The sequence below is a fragment of the Rhodnius prolixus genome, unplaced genomic scaffold (genome assembly GCF_049639745.1).
Source record: "Rhodnius prolixus isolate KJV_2025 unplaced genomic scaffold, Rpr scaffold_2, whole genome shotgun sequence".
NCBI lineage: Eukaryota > Metazoa > Arthropoda > Insecta > Hemiptera > Reduviidae > Rhodnius > Rhodnius prolixus.
Window position 1 is genome coordinate 43229329 of NW_027411592.1, and position 18292 is coordinate 43247620.

Below are 18292 nucleotides of genomic sequence, written 5' to 3' on the forward strand. Positions count from 1 at the left end.
GATATCTTGAAAGCCAAACGTCAGTTTCACAAATCTCACTAACATTTTCTTGCTGCTCAGTTTGTGAGATTCGGGCTTTATGCACACTAGGTCTAATGTAAAGATCTTTTTGCTAAAGTCGCCTTCTTTGATAACTTTTTGTAGCAAATAAATATGAATGTTGATTGTCCTTGCATTTTGTGCATTACATGCGACTCACCCAAGATTAACACGGAATGCTGAATTTGGTTTTTCATCTTTTTCTCAGAGCTTTCGTTCTGGCATGCTAGTATTGTATATTAATGATTTTGCGGCCCGCGTTCGTCATTTTGTCAGTTATCCGCGGGCCTCTATGCAAAAAAGTGTGGTGACCTCTATGTTACAAGATCACAAGATTTAGGTTTTTTAAAGGCGCAATGTTAAAAAGAAGAGAGATAAAAACTATGGCTTTAAGTACAAATTCACCAGCTAATTATTAATTTAGGTAATCAAATAAATTAACCAAAGTATGGTAGGTTTAGTGAAACCTGTAGTTCTATAGAAGTAAAACTTAGCGCTTTTAACGAATATTTATATGTGACAATTGTTCTTTACACAACTTATCTTGAATGCAGCTGGTTAGGTTCAAACTATCAATATCCGATTGAGTTTTATTCTCTAAGTAAACCCAAGATCCCTTAGAGTTCCTTTCCCAGCTTACAGCCGCGAAAGTCCTTAAAAAAATGAGTTTTTTTACTGTTTTCTATCGCTTCTTCCTTCACTTAAAGACATGTAACCGTCCAATAAGTAAGAAATCCGCGATCTGCTACCAGCCACAGTTTTTAGAAACTTCACAAGATTTTGGTTCTTTAGAAAAAAAAGAGAGAGAGGGGTATACCGTTAGTGACGTCACTCCCCACTACAAGGTGAACGCAATCATACTTAGACAACCCTTCATCAGTATATCCAGTTCTGTGTGACTGTGAAAGTGTACAAAAGAAACGAATTTCTGTTTTTTCGTTGTTTTAGTTTTCAATTAAGTGTTAAGCCCACCGTACTTTTTTTTTTGCTCATCATGTTGCCCATGTGAACAATAACGAACATTTCTTTCGTGTGTGGTGTGAGATGTTACTTCGTTGGAGCCGGCCCTTTATTGGGCTGTTTTATGTTATTTTTTTAATAAGGACTTCGTTTGTAAAAGGTATTTGTCAATATTTTTCTTTCCCGACCGTTAAAGTCTTTTTTTTTTTAAACATTAATTTTTGTTTTTTATTACTATTTAATTTCTTTTTTAATAGGACTGCCAGTGGCTAAACGATTACTTTTGTGTTTTATGCTTACAAGATAAACTTATGAAAGCTTATTGTTAAAGATAGTTTTCGCAATTTAAAAACGTTTTGTTTTTTAATTAGTTCATGTTTCATTACTTTTATATTAATCACGAAAACTATCTGCACTAATACAGATTCAGATAAACATTAAAATCTTTATCGCGCACTCAAAGAATACATATTTTTAATTTGTATAGCTCAAAAATTTCAGCAGTTTTATAAGAATCACATACAACAAAAGAAAAAATACTTTTGTAACACACAATGGTTTAAAAATTTCTCCATAAGCCACTAAAGCATACTAATCTAAATAATCGCTGTTATCTTTATTTTTGAAGAATTTAATAGATAATTTTCCAATATTTTTGAAAAGCTTGATGGTTAAGTGCTGCAGGAAAATTTAATTTTTGGTAAATTTTCCCAGCAATGAAGAAAAAGAAAATTATTTCTTGGTCAAGCTTTCAATACAATTTTATAACCGTTAAGCTATAGGTAACCGGATCAAATAATAGAATTCATTGGTAAGAAATAATCTGATAGACAACAGTAAAAAAATAAAATATAGACGAAACTAGGTAAATCTTGATTATATAAATTTGACTTTTTATTATTATATTAGTCAGACTTGCAAAAATATTTGTGAAAAGAAGTTCTGACTCTGTGACGAATATTTCTTCTTCCCCGTTAATTTTATATTTGATTCTTACCTGTCTTTTTTTAATAAAAATAATTATTTTATGTAAATTTTTTTAAGAATTTCAATTTAAGAATTAATATCTTAATAAATCGAACTTCTAATTATTACTAAATTTGTAATAAACAGGAATTCTAGGTTATCAGCTAATAAAACTTACCGGATGTAATTTATACAAAGAAACAATATTATACTTTGACATTTAATTTAGATTTGAATGCTCTAGATATATATGTAGGCGTTGTAGGAATACCATTAAAGTATCTTGGTCAGCCCACGTTACAAAATAACTACGTAATGACGGTGCTGTCAGCAGATCGGCCATTCACTGAAGACCACTTACTCTGCAAGACTTCTTATAATAATCCTGTATTCCTGAATAATACCAAACAGTACGCTTGTGAAGTCTAGTCTTTAAAGCGATAGACGCTTAAATTCTTGTAGATTTGGAATTATTTCATAATTAAACAAAAACTGTTTGAGGATCTTATTGTTCATGTCAGCAAGTGTTAAGTTGCTATGGTAATTTCATCAAAACAAGTTTATGTCACCTACCGTGGGATAAAATTGGTTGTTCTGAATAAGTAATAGATAAAGAATTCAAAATCCAAATATTTGTTTTCCATTTTGTTTCTGTCGGATGTGTCCAATCAAATGGTTTAAGATATACTCTCGTACGGAGCAAGAGCAGAATCCTCTTACATGTGAGCATGCAAAGATGGAGATAACATTTAATAGCTGCGATCACCTTGAGAAGAACAGAGTCGCCGAAGGAAGAAAGATGCGCCTCATTGCTGTATCCTAAAAACAATTTCAGTTGTTGGAATGTTGTAATTGTAGTTATTGGTCATGATAACCCAGCAATGCACTTGTACACTGAATTAGTATCATTATGCTCGTTGTGTTTCCAAGATGAAATAGTCTACTCTCAGTTGAATTCATGTTCTGTTTTGCATGATGAAAAAGAAATAATTTTAATCGATGCAATCAGTCCTGGACTGGTGCAGAGCTCATGAAAAAGAAGTTGTAGAAAATTCTAATCACTACAGCTGTTTTAATGGACTATTCGAGGTGAACAAATTATGGATAGATTGGTCTTGGTTACTAACTAAATTCAAAAACGAACCAACGCTTTGTTCGTCATAAAGCTATGAAGAGCGACGAACCCCCATAAACCACAAGGTTAACCATTACTTCCGTTCTGCAAGTTACGTAATTTTACTCCAGGATTACTTTGGCAGTTCTTTCTAGGCACCATTGCCGGACCAATCCATACTTCCTCTACTATCAGCGTGCAACTTACTACCATCCTTTCAAAATCAAGCACGAAAGACTGTCCAAGGATTCTGCATTGTGAAATCTGCAAGGACAATCTTCTGCTCCAAACCTTTTCTTCCAATGTGTTCCATTTGTTTTGGTTACCTTTTCACTGTTTATTTCCAAAAAGAAGGCTCTTACCAGGTTACTTCCTTACTGGCTTCTTTTTAGTAAATGAAACCACAGATTTTTTTTGTAATCTTGAGTTCCGAGGGTGGCTCCAGTGAAAACCGTGGGGCCGAAAAGAGAGATTGTACAATAAATAATTGGAAGGAATCATGAAACTATTCTAAACCTGAAATTCACAATTAAATAACTCCCGATGTTTTTATATTTAAGATTGGCCGAGCAAAGCGTAGAATTAACTAAAATGATTTATTATGCAAATAAGGAATGATGAAGAATGAAGTTTTGCAGCGAGGTAGTTTTCTTCTTTCTGTTTGACGTTTTCTTCCTGAAACAAAATATTCGGCAGCTTGGTTACCATTGCGTTGTTGATGAATAGTGGATTAGATTGGTCACCGGTTACCTTACTTGTCTTTTCCACTCTATGCCGTAAAACCCTTCTTAAGGGATTCAGTTGGACTATGTCTTTAGCTACTTTTAGTGTTGCGATCTCCTTCTTTAAAAATAAGCATTGAAGAAAACTGATTTCTTTTTCGAATTATCTTTCGCTTGAACTTGCTTCATATTAGGCACTTCTCCCGTGGAACTTGATAAATTTCTGTTTTTAAAGAAATCTGATTGTTCATTGTAAATTTAACTGTAGAGCCGTTATGTCGGCCGAAATTAAAGGTATGTCGCCGGATGTCGTCAGGCTCTGATTGCTGTGTACACTGTGCACAGATACCATTCACATAAAGCAGTTCCGACAGCTCGTTTCAGCACACAAACTGACCATCATATCCTGCTATCTAAACTACAATCCCTCTCTTATTCCAATAGCACCCTCCGTTGGTTCCAATCCTTCCTGTCTAATCGTTCCCAATTCGTTGTCACTCCCGATAGTAATCCTTCTTCACTTCTTCCTTTGTCACGCGGTGTACCTCAAGGTTCTTCCCTATCTCCCACCCTCTTCTCAATTTACATCAATGACCTTCCTCTTTCCATCTCTCATTCCCAGTATCACCTCTATGCTGATGATTTTCAGATTTACATATCCTTTTCCCCGTCGGATTTGTTTGAAGCTGCATTTAAACTTCAAGAAGACCTCAATAATATCTCAGCATGGGCCACGAACAATAAGCTTACCCTGAATGTAGAAAAGACCAAAGCTATTGTTATTGGCTCCAACCCACTCCTTAAATCATTGGCTCCTCTTCCTAATCTTTTCCTTTACAATACCCCAATAAAATATTGTTCCTCTGTGAAAAACCTTGGTATCACTTTCGATCAAAACCTATCCTGGAAAAACCATGTTTCCCAAATCTCTCGTCGTTCCATCCATATCCTTAAGCAGTTTAATAGTTCCCGTCACCTTTTTCCAATTAAGACCCGGCAACTCCTAGTTTCCTCTCTTATATTCCCCCATTTCGACTATGGTTGTTTAGTGTATGGCGGTCTTTCTGGTGATATTGAAGCTAAGCTTAAGCGCCTCATGAACTGCTTCATAAGATTTATTTTCAGCATTTCCAGAGACTCTCGCATTTCGCACTGCTACGATGAGTTGAAGTGGCTTTTTCCTGTCTATCGCCGCCAATATTTTTTGGCTCCTTTCCTTTTTCAAGTCATCCAGTCTCAAAGGCCTTCCTATACTTTTTCAACTCCTTAAGTTTAAATCCTCCATCCATTCCCGTAATACTAGATCTCGCTCATCTGATCTCTATATTCCCTCTCACCGTACCTCATCCTTTGACAAGTCCTTCCTCATACGTGCTACCTCTCTCTGGAACTCCTTGCCTTCATCTGTCCGCCATGCTCCTACCCTATCCATCTTTAAATCCCGTCTATTCAGTTATCTCCTTTCTATTCAGCTTCCTCCGAAATTCTAATGATTTTAATTTATTTCCTTAATTTCTGCTGTTTTATTATTTTATTTTTACTTTCATTTTCACTTATTATATTTTCACTTTTGTAAATATTTATTTATTTATTTATTTAATTTCTGTATAATCACAGGCCAAACTGCTAAGGCCTCTATTTGTTCCTGTATTTATTCTTAGGGGACAATTGTCCCAGAATAATAAATTTCTTTTCTATTTCTATTAAACTGTAGATCTAGAGGGATGCAAATCTTTTATGCCTAACTGGATAAGATCAAATAAAACTGAAATTGGAAAATTAATGTACATTAGCGTTATCGTGCTCTTTGGACAGATGATTGATGAAGAAAGTTGATTGTATTTTGTTTGGAATTGATTGTAAAAGACTAAGTGATCAACTAATTGAAATCAAAATTGGCTTTGGTAAACTCAATGTCCCCCCGCATGTAAATGCTAGCTTCTACCTATTTACTCAAAACCAAATCATATTTATAAACTGCTCTTGTTTTAGAAATTTCCAACTTTAATTAAGGGCCAAATTTCCCAAAGTTTTCTCCTCACAAAATTGATTCAAACACAAATTTTGCCAATTTGGTTGAGTGTGAGGTTTCATATTTTTCTTTACATAAGTGATCTTCGGTTAGTGTACTTTGTTTCTAATAGCTTGATCAAAAGATCGGTAGCTTATCAAATAAAACAATATTTTTATATCGCAATAGAAAAATAACCTAATTTTAAGCCTTAATTCATTGGGTTTTTTTTTCCGAGTGAATATCGTTTTAAAAACGATGATTGAACGTAATAACTGAGTTTAAAAGAAATTATTCTTAATATTTTTTTTTTTTTTTTTTTTTTTTTTGGCGCATCAACAGCTGAGGTCATTAGCGCCCGGAGCTTTTTCCAGTGCACTGCCGGCCTCCGGACAGTGTTCTCTCGTTACAGACAACACTGTCCATCACCGGACAGTGAGCTGTAAGAAGCTCCTAGGAAGAGAAAATCTAAGGGCCAGCTGCTGGATTCGAACCCGGGATTCTTAATATTAAATAATACAGTAATTGAATGCAAACTTTAACCATTTGTTACACCTATGTTATGAAAATACAAGAAATTCTAAATTAAACCTCGTTTTAATTAAATTCTGGACGTTGCCAGGGTTAATTGGAATATAAACAAATGTCTCCCCAAACTGGTTAGTTATTAATTTTTCCATTGTAGATTGTAAGTCAAATTTTTGCAAATTGTTATTAAATGTTTTCTCTTTAGTGCAATAGATGTCTGTGTCATACTCCAGCATTTTTTCTTTTAACAGGAATATACTTTTATTTCTAGTTTGAGAAATTACTAGTAATTCCAAGTTTGAATTTTTATAACATGTCCTGAATAATTTATAAGAAATCTGCGAATTTCTATCGAAATCGCACTTTCTAAAACCAGTTTTAGCTTTTGCAGCAATAAGCCGTTTGCAGTGTGCTTTTTATTTAATAAAGAAGCAAACACGAGTAAATATGAAAATGCATTGAATAAAAATGGCAAATATATTGTAAAATTGACTTCTTGACATTTCCTTAGCCAGTACACAATTTAACTCTCTCTTAATGAATATAATCCTAAATTATATTCCTTCTTTTAAAGACCCCTTCTAAAGATTATGAGTAATAACTGTTCCAAATTTAAAAAAAAATTAGTTGTTTGTTTTTTCGAGAAAATGGAGGAAGGTAAAACGAAAACCTTCAGGAAAATGGCAGTTTGATTCTTCGACTTTTGGAATTTTAGCGATTTTTAATCCTCTTCGAGGCGCTACGGTAGCCGAGCGGTTAGAGGCGAGACCTGTAAAGCTAATATGCATTGTGGTACTGGGTTCGATTCCCGGGCTTAGGCCTTGGATTTTATTTAATGGTTGATAAAAGAAATTTACAGTAAAGTATGTTTGCTAGTCGCCTCCGTCCGCGACACCTAATTGGTAGTTGGACGTGAAGCCCCGCCTGAAAAAAATAGGCGATTACTTTACTTACTACTTTAATTTAATCCTCTTCATTTATTATCTTTAAGTGATAATAATAATAATAATAATAAGTAAGTTTATTTCACATAATACCATAAAAAGAAAGAAATACATTCATTAATACATATGAAAACTTAATACGGCAAGGATAACCGTCTGCCGGGGTTTGGTTAGATACAATTATGGCAGTGCCTTTTATAATATATATAATATAAATTCAACAAAATATTACCATTAATTTCAAAATTTATTTACTACAAATTTAATAATAATAATAGTGACTATTAACTGAAAATTAAAAAGAGAAAAAAGTATAAGAAAAGAAAAAAGAAACGAAAATTTGAGAGAAAGAGAGAGAGATAAATTACAATTTTGTTATTAAATACAAATCAAAAGACATCCAAAACTGCTAATAGATAAAACAATTCATTATTGAACAATATTTATATTGTATTCGTTGAAGAACTACTGAATACTAAATCTAGGGCTAGTGCGTTTATAATTAACAAATAGTATATAAGAGAAATTTAAAAATTAAATTCATTTTTTATTATTCTCCTGTATTGCCATGCTGCAACCACGTATCTAATTAGGTGAGACCAATCAGGACCGTTCAGCAGATTGAGGAAGAAACCGAACGAAAGAAATCTTTCCCCAAACACAGATAAACGGTAGGGAGCAAGAATAGGGCACTCTGCAACAAAGTGAAAGGTGTCCTCCTTTACCCTATAATTACAAAGAGAACATTCCTCCTCTCTGTCAAGGTTGTAAGGTTTATGGTTGAGTTTCAGCAATTCTCCTCTCAGCTTTAATATCCACCTTATCTCAGTAATACCGTTTTCCATCCCGCCACCACCAGTCAAATCTGCGCACCTGACCTCGTGGTCAAGCAACTTGTAAATCGTATATCTATGTGAAGCCTGCGCCCTTTCAAGTTGGTTCAGCAAAAAACCTTTCCTCAACCAAGCAATAATGGACTGAAAGCGTGAAGGGAGTCCCTCTCGCTCCAGAACGCCCATCCTCAGATTAACCTGAGCCCGCTCAGCCAAAACGTTCCAACTTTTAGCCCATGATATACCCACTCTTACGATCTCCTCAGCAACTATCCTGGGAAACCTCGATTGATCCATATTTAACACCTTTACTAGATACCGACTATTTAATGCCAAGGTATAAAAGAATATAGGCTCAAGGCCAGTTTCTAAGTGAAGTATGTATGATGGAGTGAAATTTGGCAAAGCAAATATTTTTCTTATGAAAAACCACAGGACTCTCTCCACCTCACGGAACTCCTCTGACCCCCAAACTTGAGCTGCGTAACAAAGAATAGAACGCGACACCGCATTAAATACTTGGAGTTTCGCTTTCAGAGGTATTTGAGGCTGCATTATCGCTCCTCTCCAAATAACATTTAACGCGAGTTTAGCTGACGAGGATTTATCGAGAAAATGAGGTTTTAAATTCAATTGAGAGGTCAACAACACACCCAAATAGACAAAACGATTTACTACCTCTATCTCCTGGGTCTTGTACGTCCAGCACTCTCTAGCTCCAAGTCTACCTCCATTGCGAAACACAACCACTTTGGACTTATCAATGTTCACTTGAAGGTTCCACCTTTCGCAATACCGCTCCAGCTTCAGTATGTTTCTCTGTAGGGCTCGCGGACTATCGGCAATCAGTACTATATCATCCGCATACAGTATAATTTTAATTACCTGACTTCCTACCTGCACTCCTGATTCAAATTCATCCTCCAAGTCATTTATAAATAATGCGAATAGGAGTGGGCTAAGTAGACAGCCTTTCTTTAAGTGATAGCAACGTACCTTAAACTTAAAATGGAACGTTAGAAGGAAGTCTAGGTACAAATATTCCTAGAATTTTTCTAGAAAAAGTAATGAAAATAAAAGTTGTAGATTTACTTATTAATGTAAGCAATAAGTGCATTGAATCAGTAAAACTCATTGAAGCAATTTTTGATCAAATTTCAACTAAGTTAAATAAAAATATAAGAAATTAATAAAGTTGGCTAAGATGAGATAAAACTGAATTTCCTGCGTTTTATGCTCTCTTACAAACGACATATTGTGCGGATATACAATATTATATACATTCATATGTTCAAACACACTTGAGCGGTCAAAGACGCGACCTTCAAAGCTAAGTATTGTGATGTTATGTTCGATTCGCGATCGAGGCCTTGGATTTTGCTTAATGTATGAAATAAAAAAAATTATGAGCTAGCTATCCGCCTCCGTCTGCAGCACCTGATCGGTAGTTGGTCGTAAAGTCCTCCTGAAAAAGTTGGGGGCACAACCTTTTCTAAAAACAATTTTCTCGAGTTCAGAGAACCTCAAATAATGAATTGAGAAACTCAATTTAGAATTTATGAGATGATCGCGATGCTTCCAGTTGCCAGTTATGTGAGCAAATTTGTGTACTCCTTTCATACTGATTTGAAAAAGTTATAGTTTAAAATCGTTCTAGATTTGTAACCTTTTTAATAACTAACTTTCTTTCTGATTTCTTGCTGGTTACATTTTCAAATAATTAAACAACGTTTTATTTAGTTGTGAATGATTCACAACAAGTGTACGTGTCCATTTGCTTAGTCCTTTGCCAGTCCTAAAATTTAATGCAAATGCATAAAATTCTGAATAATTCATAGCTTGATGTATGAATAAGTGTTCTAAAGTTTGCTACGCGATGGCAAAAAGAAAAGTTTTTGACTTCGAAAAAATGTACTCGATATTTACTTTTTATTAATTCTCCTCAATTCAGTCCTCTGTTGGTATTCTTAAAGTTTTTTGAAGATTATACAAACGTGAGCGTATTTCCAGAAGGGTGGGTAGATTTAATTTGTAAAAGTTTTGGCAGCAAGGTTGATGTTTTTTGAGCTCTAGAGCATTGCGACTAGAAGACCTCCCGGAATCTATTCTCTTTTAAATGTAGAATTATAGCTCGTTTTCCTGCTAACTGAAGATAACCAAAGAGAATCTGGGCTTGGGCAGAAATCAGATTACTCTGATCATAGGCCTATTCACGGGGCACTTGTGCACCTGCACAAGATAGGGCTTATTAACTTGGAACCGTTGAGCAGACTGTGCCAGAAAGAGGAGGAAACGGCCTCTCATCTGTTATTCGATTGCGTTGCAATCGAGAGACTGCGCTACGATATCTTTGGAACTTTGAGGCCAAAGGAGATTGTAGCGCAGAAGGAACTGGTACGGAAAGTCCTCAACCTTTTTAGAAGGGGAGGTTTCATCTACTAGACTTAAAGGGGAAGGCACAAAAAGTCTCTTGTGGCTGCGGTGCCGTGGGACATGGGTGTCCCGTCCCGCCTTACAAAATCTAACTGAAGATAAACCCAATTCACACCAGGGAAGGCTTCAATTGTACCTTTCGATCTGTCATCTTCAACCTTTTCATAAACAGTGTGTCGTTAATGAAGTCCCCACTGTAGGTAGCTCCAATTTGGAAATTCGGCACCTGTCAAAGTGTTAATTGAGAGCCACCCATGGGAATCGAACTAAAACGCCGAAGGTCACATTAACACTCAAAAGACCATGAAGAATGCTACCATCACTCGCACTGCACATGACGAGTTGCCGAATCCTTACCGCTGCACTGGAAGTAGCCTCTAGATGTGTAAGCCTATTTCGCTCCGATTACCACTCAGTTCATTGTGGTTCCACTAGTTTTATTATCGTTACTTTCTCTTCATTCATACGTTCTTTGTGTGATAGAAGAGTTGCGAGATAGTTTTAAAAATATTATTCAAACCTCCTTTTAAAAAGTTTGTTCTAAAATAAATGTAAGTTGTTAACGATTACTTTACGCTGAAAATATGGTAAAATAGAGCCTTCAATGTGATTTCTGACTATTCAGTAGCATTGAGTGACAGATTCCGCTCTTCCGACTGACCAGATAATAGAGTTCTACTCTCTTTTTTTTCTATCTAGTCCTCCTTTTTGAAATTTCCGCGACCAGTTTCTGTTTTTTGTAATTCAATTTCCCACCACACATATAAATGTTTAATACAAAAATGATATAATAATAATACTTTATTTGAAAAGAAATTATAATACAAACATAAAAAATGAAGAAAAAGAAAAGTATTCTACGGCAATGGAAAACCGTCTGCCGGAGGTTGATATACATATATAAAATAACAATTACAAATTGCTTTATAAATTGACTAAGTATTTAAAAACAAAAACTGCTAAAAGAGAATACAAAAGATGAGAAAAAAAAAATGAATAAATAAATAATAATACAAATAAAATATTAATAATAAGCAGAAAAAAGAAAAGAAGGATTCTCTTAAAATAAATTACCATTTTCAATAACAATAATATACTAAATATATGAACTACTATGAATTACTAAACTAAGTACACTTAGTTAAAGCAAAAAGAACCTGTAAAGTGTAATACAAAGAAAGCTTAATCAAAATTAAATTCCATGATTAAATTGTGTCTATATTGCCAGGCGTGTCTCGCAAAACCAATAATCCCAATGCAGTTTTCGCCATTGAGCATCAATATTAACTCCGATCTAGATAATTTGCCACAACCAACATAAAGCCTACGTATCTCCGAGAGAATGGAGCAGTCTGCCAAAAAATGACAGACATTCTCCCTCGCCCGAGAGTTACACAGAGAACACAAGGAGTTATTTCTCTCAACCCAAGGGGTATAGAGTAGCTCACCACGAAGTCTGAATAGCCAACCAAGTTGACTAAGCGTTAGTTTCGTTGAGCTGGACACCAAGTATGATACAAGTGTACAAGGTTTTACTCTCAACGATTTATAAACTGAATGTCTTTTTTGACCTATATTTAGTCTATAAGCAATTATTTCGTTTAGTTAGAATTCGTAAATTTAGCTAAAAAAGTGAAAATGGACACGGTGCATTCATATCATTGTAATTGGCGGTTTAGAAAGTGAGATTCGTTAAATCGAAAGATTTTTAAGATAACTTAATCGCTATTCATACTTTCGGCTATACATTAAAATTATTTCAAAAAATGGGGAAACACTCCCATTTGGTGATTATAATATTAGAAACAGTAGTAATAATATTATAGTATTTTTTGAATTTATTTAAGGCGCTTCTAAGACCGTCAGGAGTTTCTCTCAGTGCCTGGCCGACCTCCACACAGTGAGCTATAAGAAGCTCCTAAGAAGAGAAAATCTAAGAGTCAGCAGCTGAATTCGGTCCTGCGATCACCACGATACATTCCAGTACTGAACTAATCCTTTCTCTAATATCAGTGAAGTATCTGCTTCCGCCCTTCTTCTCAATCCTTAATAAGATAAGGCGATTACATAACAATTATTAGACCTACCTGAACTTAAGGAGCTGAACCATTGTGTTCAACCAAGCCATCAGATTCCAGAAGCACCTAGTTTTTCCAATCCAAAAGACTCCGCCGAATCACAGACGCTCCCTATTATGTCTCCAATTTTACTCTTCACCGTTTCCTCAATATTCTTTTCGTTTCCAGATCGAAATGTATTTAGATACAGGAAATTCCAGTCTTTTTCCACTCAGGTCATCCTCATCACTATCTACCACTCTTCCTTAAAAACATAGAAGACGCCTGAAGCGCCAGTGACCTAGAGAACATTCTAATTAAGTGATGTAAATGTGCAGTTAGGATGACACTCTAACGGATGTGAACTTCTTCAAAGTACCACACGTGTGCTTGTTTCTTCGTGTACAGTATTAATTGTACTACATACACAGTAAAGTTGTAAATAGATGAATGGAGAAAGATATGCCTCGGTGTTTTAGCACTATGTCTGTGCCTTTCTTTACAACATTTAAGGATTAAATATTAAGTTTAATTCCTAATATTATAAATCAAAAGTGCCACTTTATTGGATGAATTTTATGATTTCCTGCGATTTTTCCGAGCAATATCTAAGTTTCAAAAAATTTTCATTGTATTAACTGGCTTTATTGACGAACACCGTTTTTAGCAAGTTCAACAATATTCCTTCAGTTTTAACTCAACTATTAATAAAAAAATATCCCCTCAACTGTGAAATTTTGAAATGTTTAATTCTAGGTTTGACTCTGCAATTAATAATTTCTCATCATGTTCATTTTAAATTATGCAATATCGAATGCAAATTGTTTTTAAATTAGATATTTTTAGAAATATGTATATACTGCAATACTACAAGTGGCCCACAGGCCTTAGCAGGGAGAATTTAATCTCTTCTGTAATAAATAGACGTTAGGCTATTTTGCAATGCAATGTTGTTGAAACATTTAGCCCATCACATCCGGTGTGATAGTATTTTTAGTGATGTAACTGTGCCTTTTCGTGTTTTTTAGGCATAACTAATTTTACAAAAACATAAGTAATGGTTATCTATATATTTTAGAAGCTGTTTAGTGCACGAAATAAAAATTGGTGTAATGATAATATTAAAAAATTTCTTGTTCACGAAATAATAAAACTATTTTAGTATAAATTATATGTTTACATGGAAATTTAATGTATAGTACAATGAAATTTAATACTTATTTAAAAAAAACAACTAATGTCGGATCTGTTAAACAAACTATATTTGCTTTGTCGGTTTTTTACTTTTATTGAAGATTTAGGAGATTTATTATTTGCTAAATTGTTTATTACTGAAAGATACGATATCGTCCTTTAAAGAAAAGGAGTCCTTTTCTTTCTTCTTCTTCTTCGTCAAGGAGTTTCCTTAATCAGGATTCCTTAATATAATTTCCCTGGATAAATTTTTCAAATACAAATACAAAAGTCTACATTTTTTTTAATGTAAATGCGAACTTTAAAGAATATCGTAGCAGTCATTCAAGAGGAAAGCTTTAACAAGTGAACAAATTCCTTCAGTAAAGTACAATTTCCGCTAGAGAGATTTCGCCCGCTAACTTCCTGTCTAGTTCCATGGAGGTACTCAAATGATTGTAAAATGTTTAAACTTCCTGTTCGTTTCCGTTAAGCTAGCGTTCCCATATACTCGTACATGAACACTTGCATATTCCCATTTTCTAAAACCCACTTTTTCTGGAACAGAAGATCTCTAAAAGGATACATCCGTGAACATTCTATATTAAAACTGTCCGGTAGGACAGATAGATAAGGATTGATCGTCCAAAAAAATGCACGAAAAAGCGTAACGTTCAAAAACATTCAACTTTGACAATTCTCTTTTTCTATAAAAGATAAAATTCCCAAATTTTTTTTATAATATAGGGCAACAAGTGAAATTTTGGGCAACACAGATCTTACGGATTTCGAGAAAAACGTTGACAATTTCTTTTTTGTTGAAAAACGGCATTTTCAGAACTTGTTCTTATCCTTGTTGTCACCCTTTGTAGCAACGTAGCGCCTCAACGCGTGAACCGATTTTCATGAATCACAATGAGACACAATCTCAATGCCTTCATGATCAGTAGAGGTAAGCGAAAGTAATGATTGAGGAATATTTCTTAGCGGAGTCTCATTCTTTACTTTATATAAATAACAACTTTCTATAAAATAAAGCAAGCCGAATAATGTAGTTTTTTTTTTTTGCTCTCTTTTGAATAAGTAGCTACACCTTAAGGCTATTATCCTTTCCCTATTAAAACTTCAAAGTTCTGACAATTCTTCCCAACATTTAAGAGGAAAAAAAATCAACATAAAACGAAGTTAAAAGTTAATTATAAAAACACTTTCTCTTTTATAACATTCTAAGCCATTGTTACATATTCACAATCTTTTTAATTAATTTATTATTATGATGAAACTTATGTTTTTCATTTCAAATGTTTATTTACCCTACCTGTATTATGTAAAAAAAAAGAAGTGATATTTGCGAGACTGTTCACGTTAAATAATTATTTCAGCACAAATTTCAAAATACAAATAGACAAAGAAACAAATATGGTATGAACACTCAAAAAAACTGACTGCAGTGCTCGAGTTACTGACTTATAGGATCATTTTAAAACTCTTAGAAGAGCCCAAAACGAATTATTACAGAAAAATTATAGAAATAAAAACTTCTCTACCAGATAATTACTTTTTTAAGCTCCATTTTCATAACTTCAGAACATTTTTGCAACAAGTGAGGCTGATACAGTAAGTTACATGCAAAAACATCAGTAGCTTGAGGGAAGAATATAAACAATATGACTTCTGTGGAAGAGATGAATCTCCGAGAATCTACTTCCTGAGCTAGATAATCTCAGATCTCAGCAGTGTTAAGGGAAAATACAGTTTAGGACCATTTATTATCCATAACGAAAGTTTCCATTTATCATCACTATTTTTAGACTTTACTTCTTCTCGCCAGTATTTTTCTAACATTTCCTAATCCAGCGAGCCATTCAGTAAAGAGCTTTCCTCAGATACATTCCCATACTGACAGATATTTAATTCAGCCAACCTAAAATTGTTTGTATCGTCATTTCTTAACACGATTAACTAATATGTGCGTGCATGACTAAAGCAATCCAAAAGGGATATTATCTGAGTTAAAAAAAGATTACAAACTAAATGTGTATATATCGAATGAAATCTGTTGCAAGCAAACTATTACATCATTTGGATCGATCTTTATTCCGATAGAAAACATATCTTGAATACCTTGCATCATTGAAGATAATAGAGTTTTCTAAATTCATACAGTCTATATTCTTTTGTACAGTGGCATACCTTCTACGTATACAGATTTTTACCGAGTGAAGCTGCTCAGCTGTGGAAAACAAGAACAAAATTCTTTAATTTTTCATACGCTTATGTTATAAAGATTATAATAAAAGCAAAGAATACTCCAACTTTATAGGGCATATAATATTTTACACCACTTCTGTAATAAACAAAGCTTACATGAGGTTTTATTTTTTTAAAAAACCCTTTTCTTATTTTCTTGCAGAGGCTAACATCCATGTCTAAATTTAATCGACCAAAGTCTAATACTTAGTTTGATTGCCTTAAATGCTATTTTTTTGAATTCTATGTAACTTAACGGTTTCATTTTTGAAATCAGATAGTAATTAGTATGCTGCCGAATTATAGTTATCAGGAGTATTTAATTTCGCTAAATTAAAGGTCAAACTAGAAAAAAATACTGATCTGATATGGACACTCACACGACTGGAAAACGAATATTTTCCGTAAAATTTCAAGGAAATTTGCACAATTTTCCTTACCTTGCTAGTAGAGTGAAAAACACACCATTCAGTGAAAGAAGTACTTCTGATTGTGGGATTCTGATGATTTTACCAAATCTAAGTACTAAATCGCTAAGTACTTGGTTTTCGCTAGAAAAAAATGTATTCTTTTTATAATCCTTCAAAAATCTATTATTATTATTATTATAGGTGATACATAATCATAAGTTTATTAATACATTTTAGACTAACTTGAAATAATTTAGAATCTCTTTATCGCAAAAAATCTAAAAGCAGAATTATTAATTTCCCACTCTAACCAAAACAACAACAAACTCAGTTAATGAATAATAAAACGGAAAATGATTGTGTTATTGGACCATTGTAGTGTAAACACATTTAAATGAGGCTTGAGTGAAAGAAAACAGCCTTTGCCCGAAGAACTGTTAAGATGATTTCTCGGCTAGAAATAGATGTGGGAGGCTGTTGTTTATATATTCATAATGTTTTCTATATAGCAGGGATGGCAAACCTTTTTGAGGCGTGGGTCAAATTTTGTTCTTTTTTTTTTTTTAGTACTAGCTCTTGGGTCACTAATGCCCATTTGCACAAGAGTTAACTTTAAAAATTTTAAACTGAATATTTTCAAAACTAAACATCTTTAAAATTCTGTTGGCTTAACGGGTAAAACGGGACGAAACAAGTGCTATGCAAGTCTCTTTTTACAAACATAACTGAACAAAACCTTAAAAAAGTGTGTTTTATCTGAAGAAAAATCTAAATATGGTTACTTGCTTTGGGTTGTCGATTTTTTTTAACAATATGTGAGTAAAATTATACATTTTATTTGATATTTTGTAAACACTTTTGCTTTATTTCAAATACTACAAAAGCATTTGTCGTCATTTGCGTTTTTAGAACTGTAATGATCAAACTAAAGATTATAGATAGCACTTAAATTGCTTTTGTGTCAATGCGGGATTGAAAAAAATACGGATTGTTCCGTTTTGAGAGATTACACCCAGTTTCAAATTTGATCAAGATTTACATCAAACTCGGAAATCGCCAGCTGCAGGTGCCTAATGTAATCGCACCCAAATCGCTTGCACTTAGCAGCGAGTAATGACTAAGAACGTTTTAAAATTCGGAGGTTAGAAAATATATAAGTTCAAAGCTCAAGAATTGCCGTATGATATGATTTTTTTTCTATTTTCGTCAACTAGGGAATCGCCAGCCGGAACCTTCTCAGTGCTCTATCAGCCTCCGGATATTGAGCAATACAGGAAGAGAAAAAATCAAGTGCCAGCTAGATTAGAACCCAGAATTTCCGCGTGGGAGTTCAGTGTACTAATCTCTTAGCTAATCATTGCTTTCCCAATTTAAACTATTTCATCGTCCTTGAACTTTAATATCAAGCGAATCTAAATAACAGATTAAAATATTAAAGCACTTTATATTTCGTACTATTAAATTATAACTGGAAAAAAAAAATAAACATCGATTTAGGGTGAAAATATTTTAGGATATCTGGACTAAAGTCCATGTATTCGCATAGAAGCAGTTTGTGTGAACGTGGTAACAGATCTTGTCCTTGTTTTGTGGACACAAGTGTAGCAGTTCGCCTTGACCACACCTCTCTAACCAACAACGGTCTCCTGTCTCGCACTACTCATTCTTTTGTGGTCCACTTAATCTCATGCCAACTCCTATTGTTTTCTAATGATACCGTCCTGGAAGTGGTTTTACTATTCCGTTCTGACATATATAGCCCATATTCAATTGGAAAAGGAAGTGATTCAAAATTATGTAGTTCTATGGCAATTATTATATTTCTCCCGTCATAAATTATTCTTCTGCCATT

General features: G+C 33.9%; 1 protein-coding gene across 1 annotated transcript in view; it reads left to right on the forward strand.

Annotated features, from left to right (window-relative positions):
- Positions 1-939: 939 nt before the first annotated feature.
- Positions 940-18292, forward strand: part of fw (CUB and Sushi multiple domains furrowed) — a 134072-nt gene continuing 116719 nt past the window's right edge. The window contains exon 1 of the mRNA XM_074119379.1: positions 940-1159. Within this exon, the coding sequence (XP_073975480.1) occupies positions 1084-1159 (76 nt within the window). The 5' untranslated portion in view covers positions 940-1083. The remainder of the gene's footprint in view (positions 1160-18292) is intronic.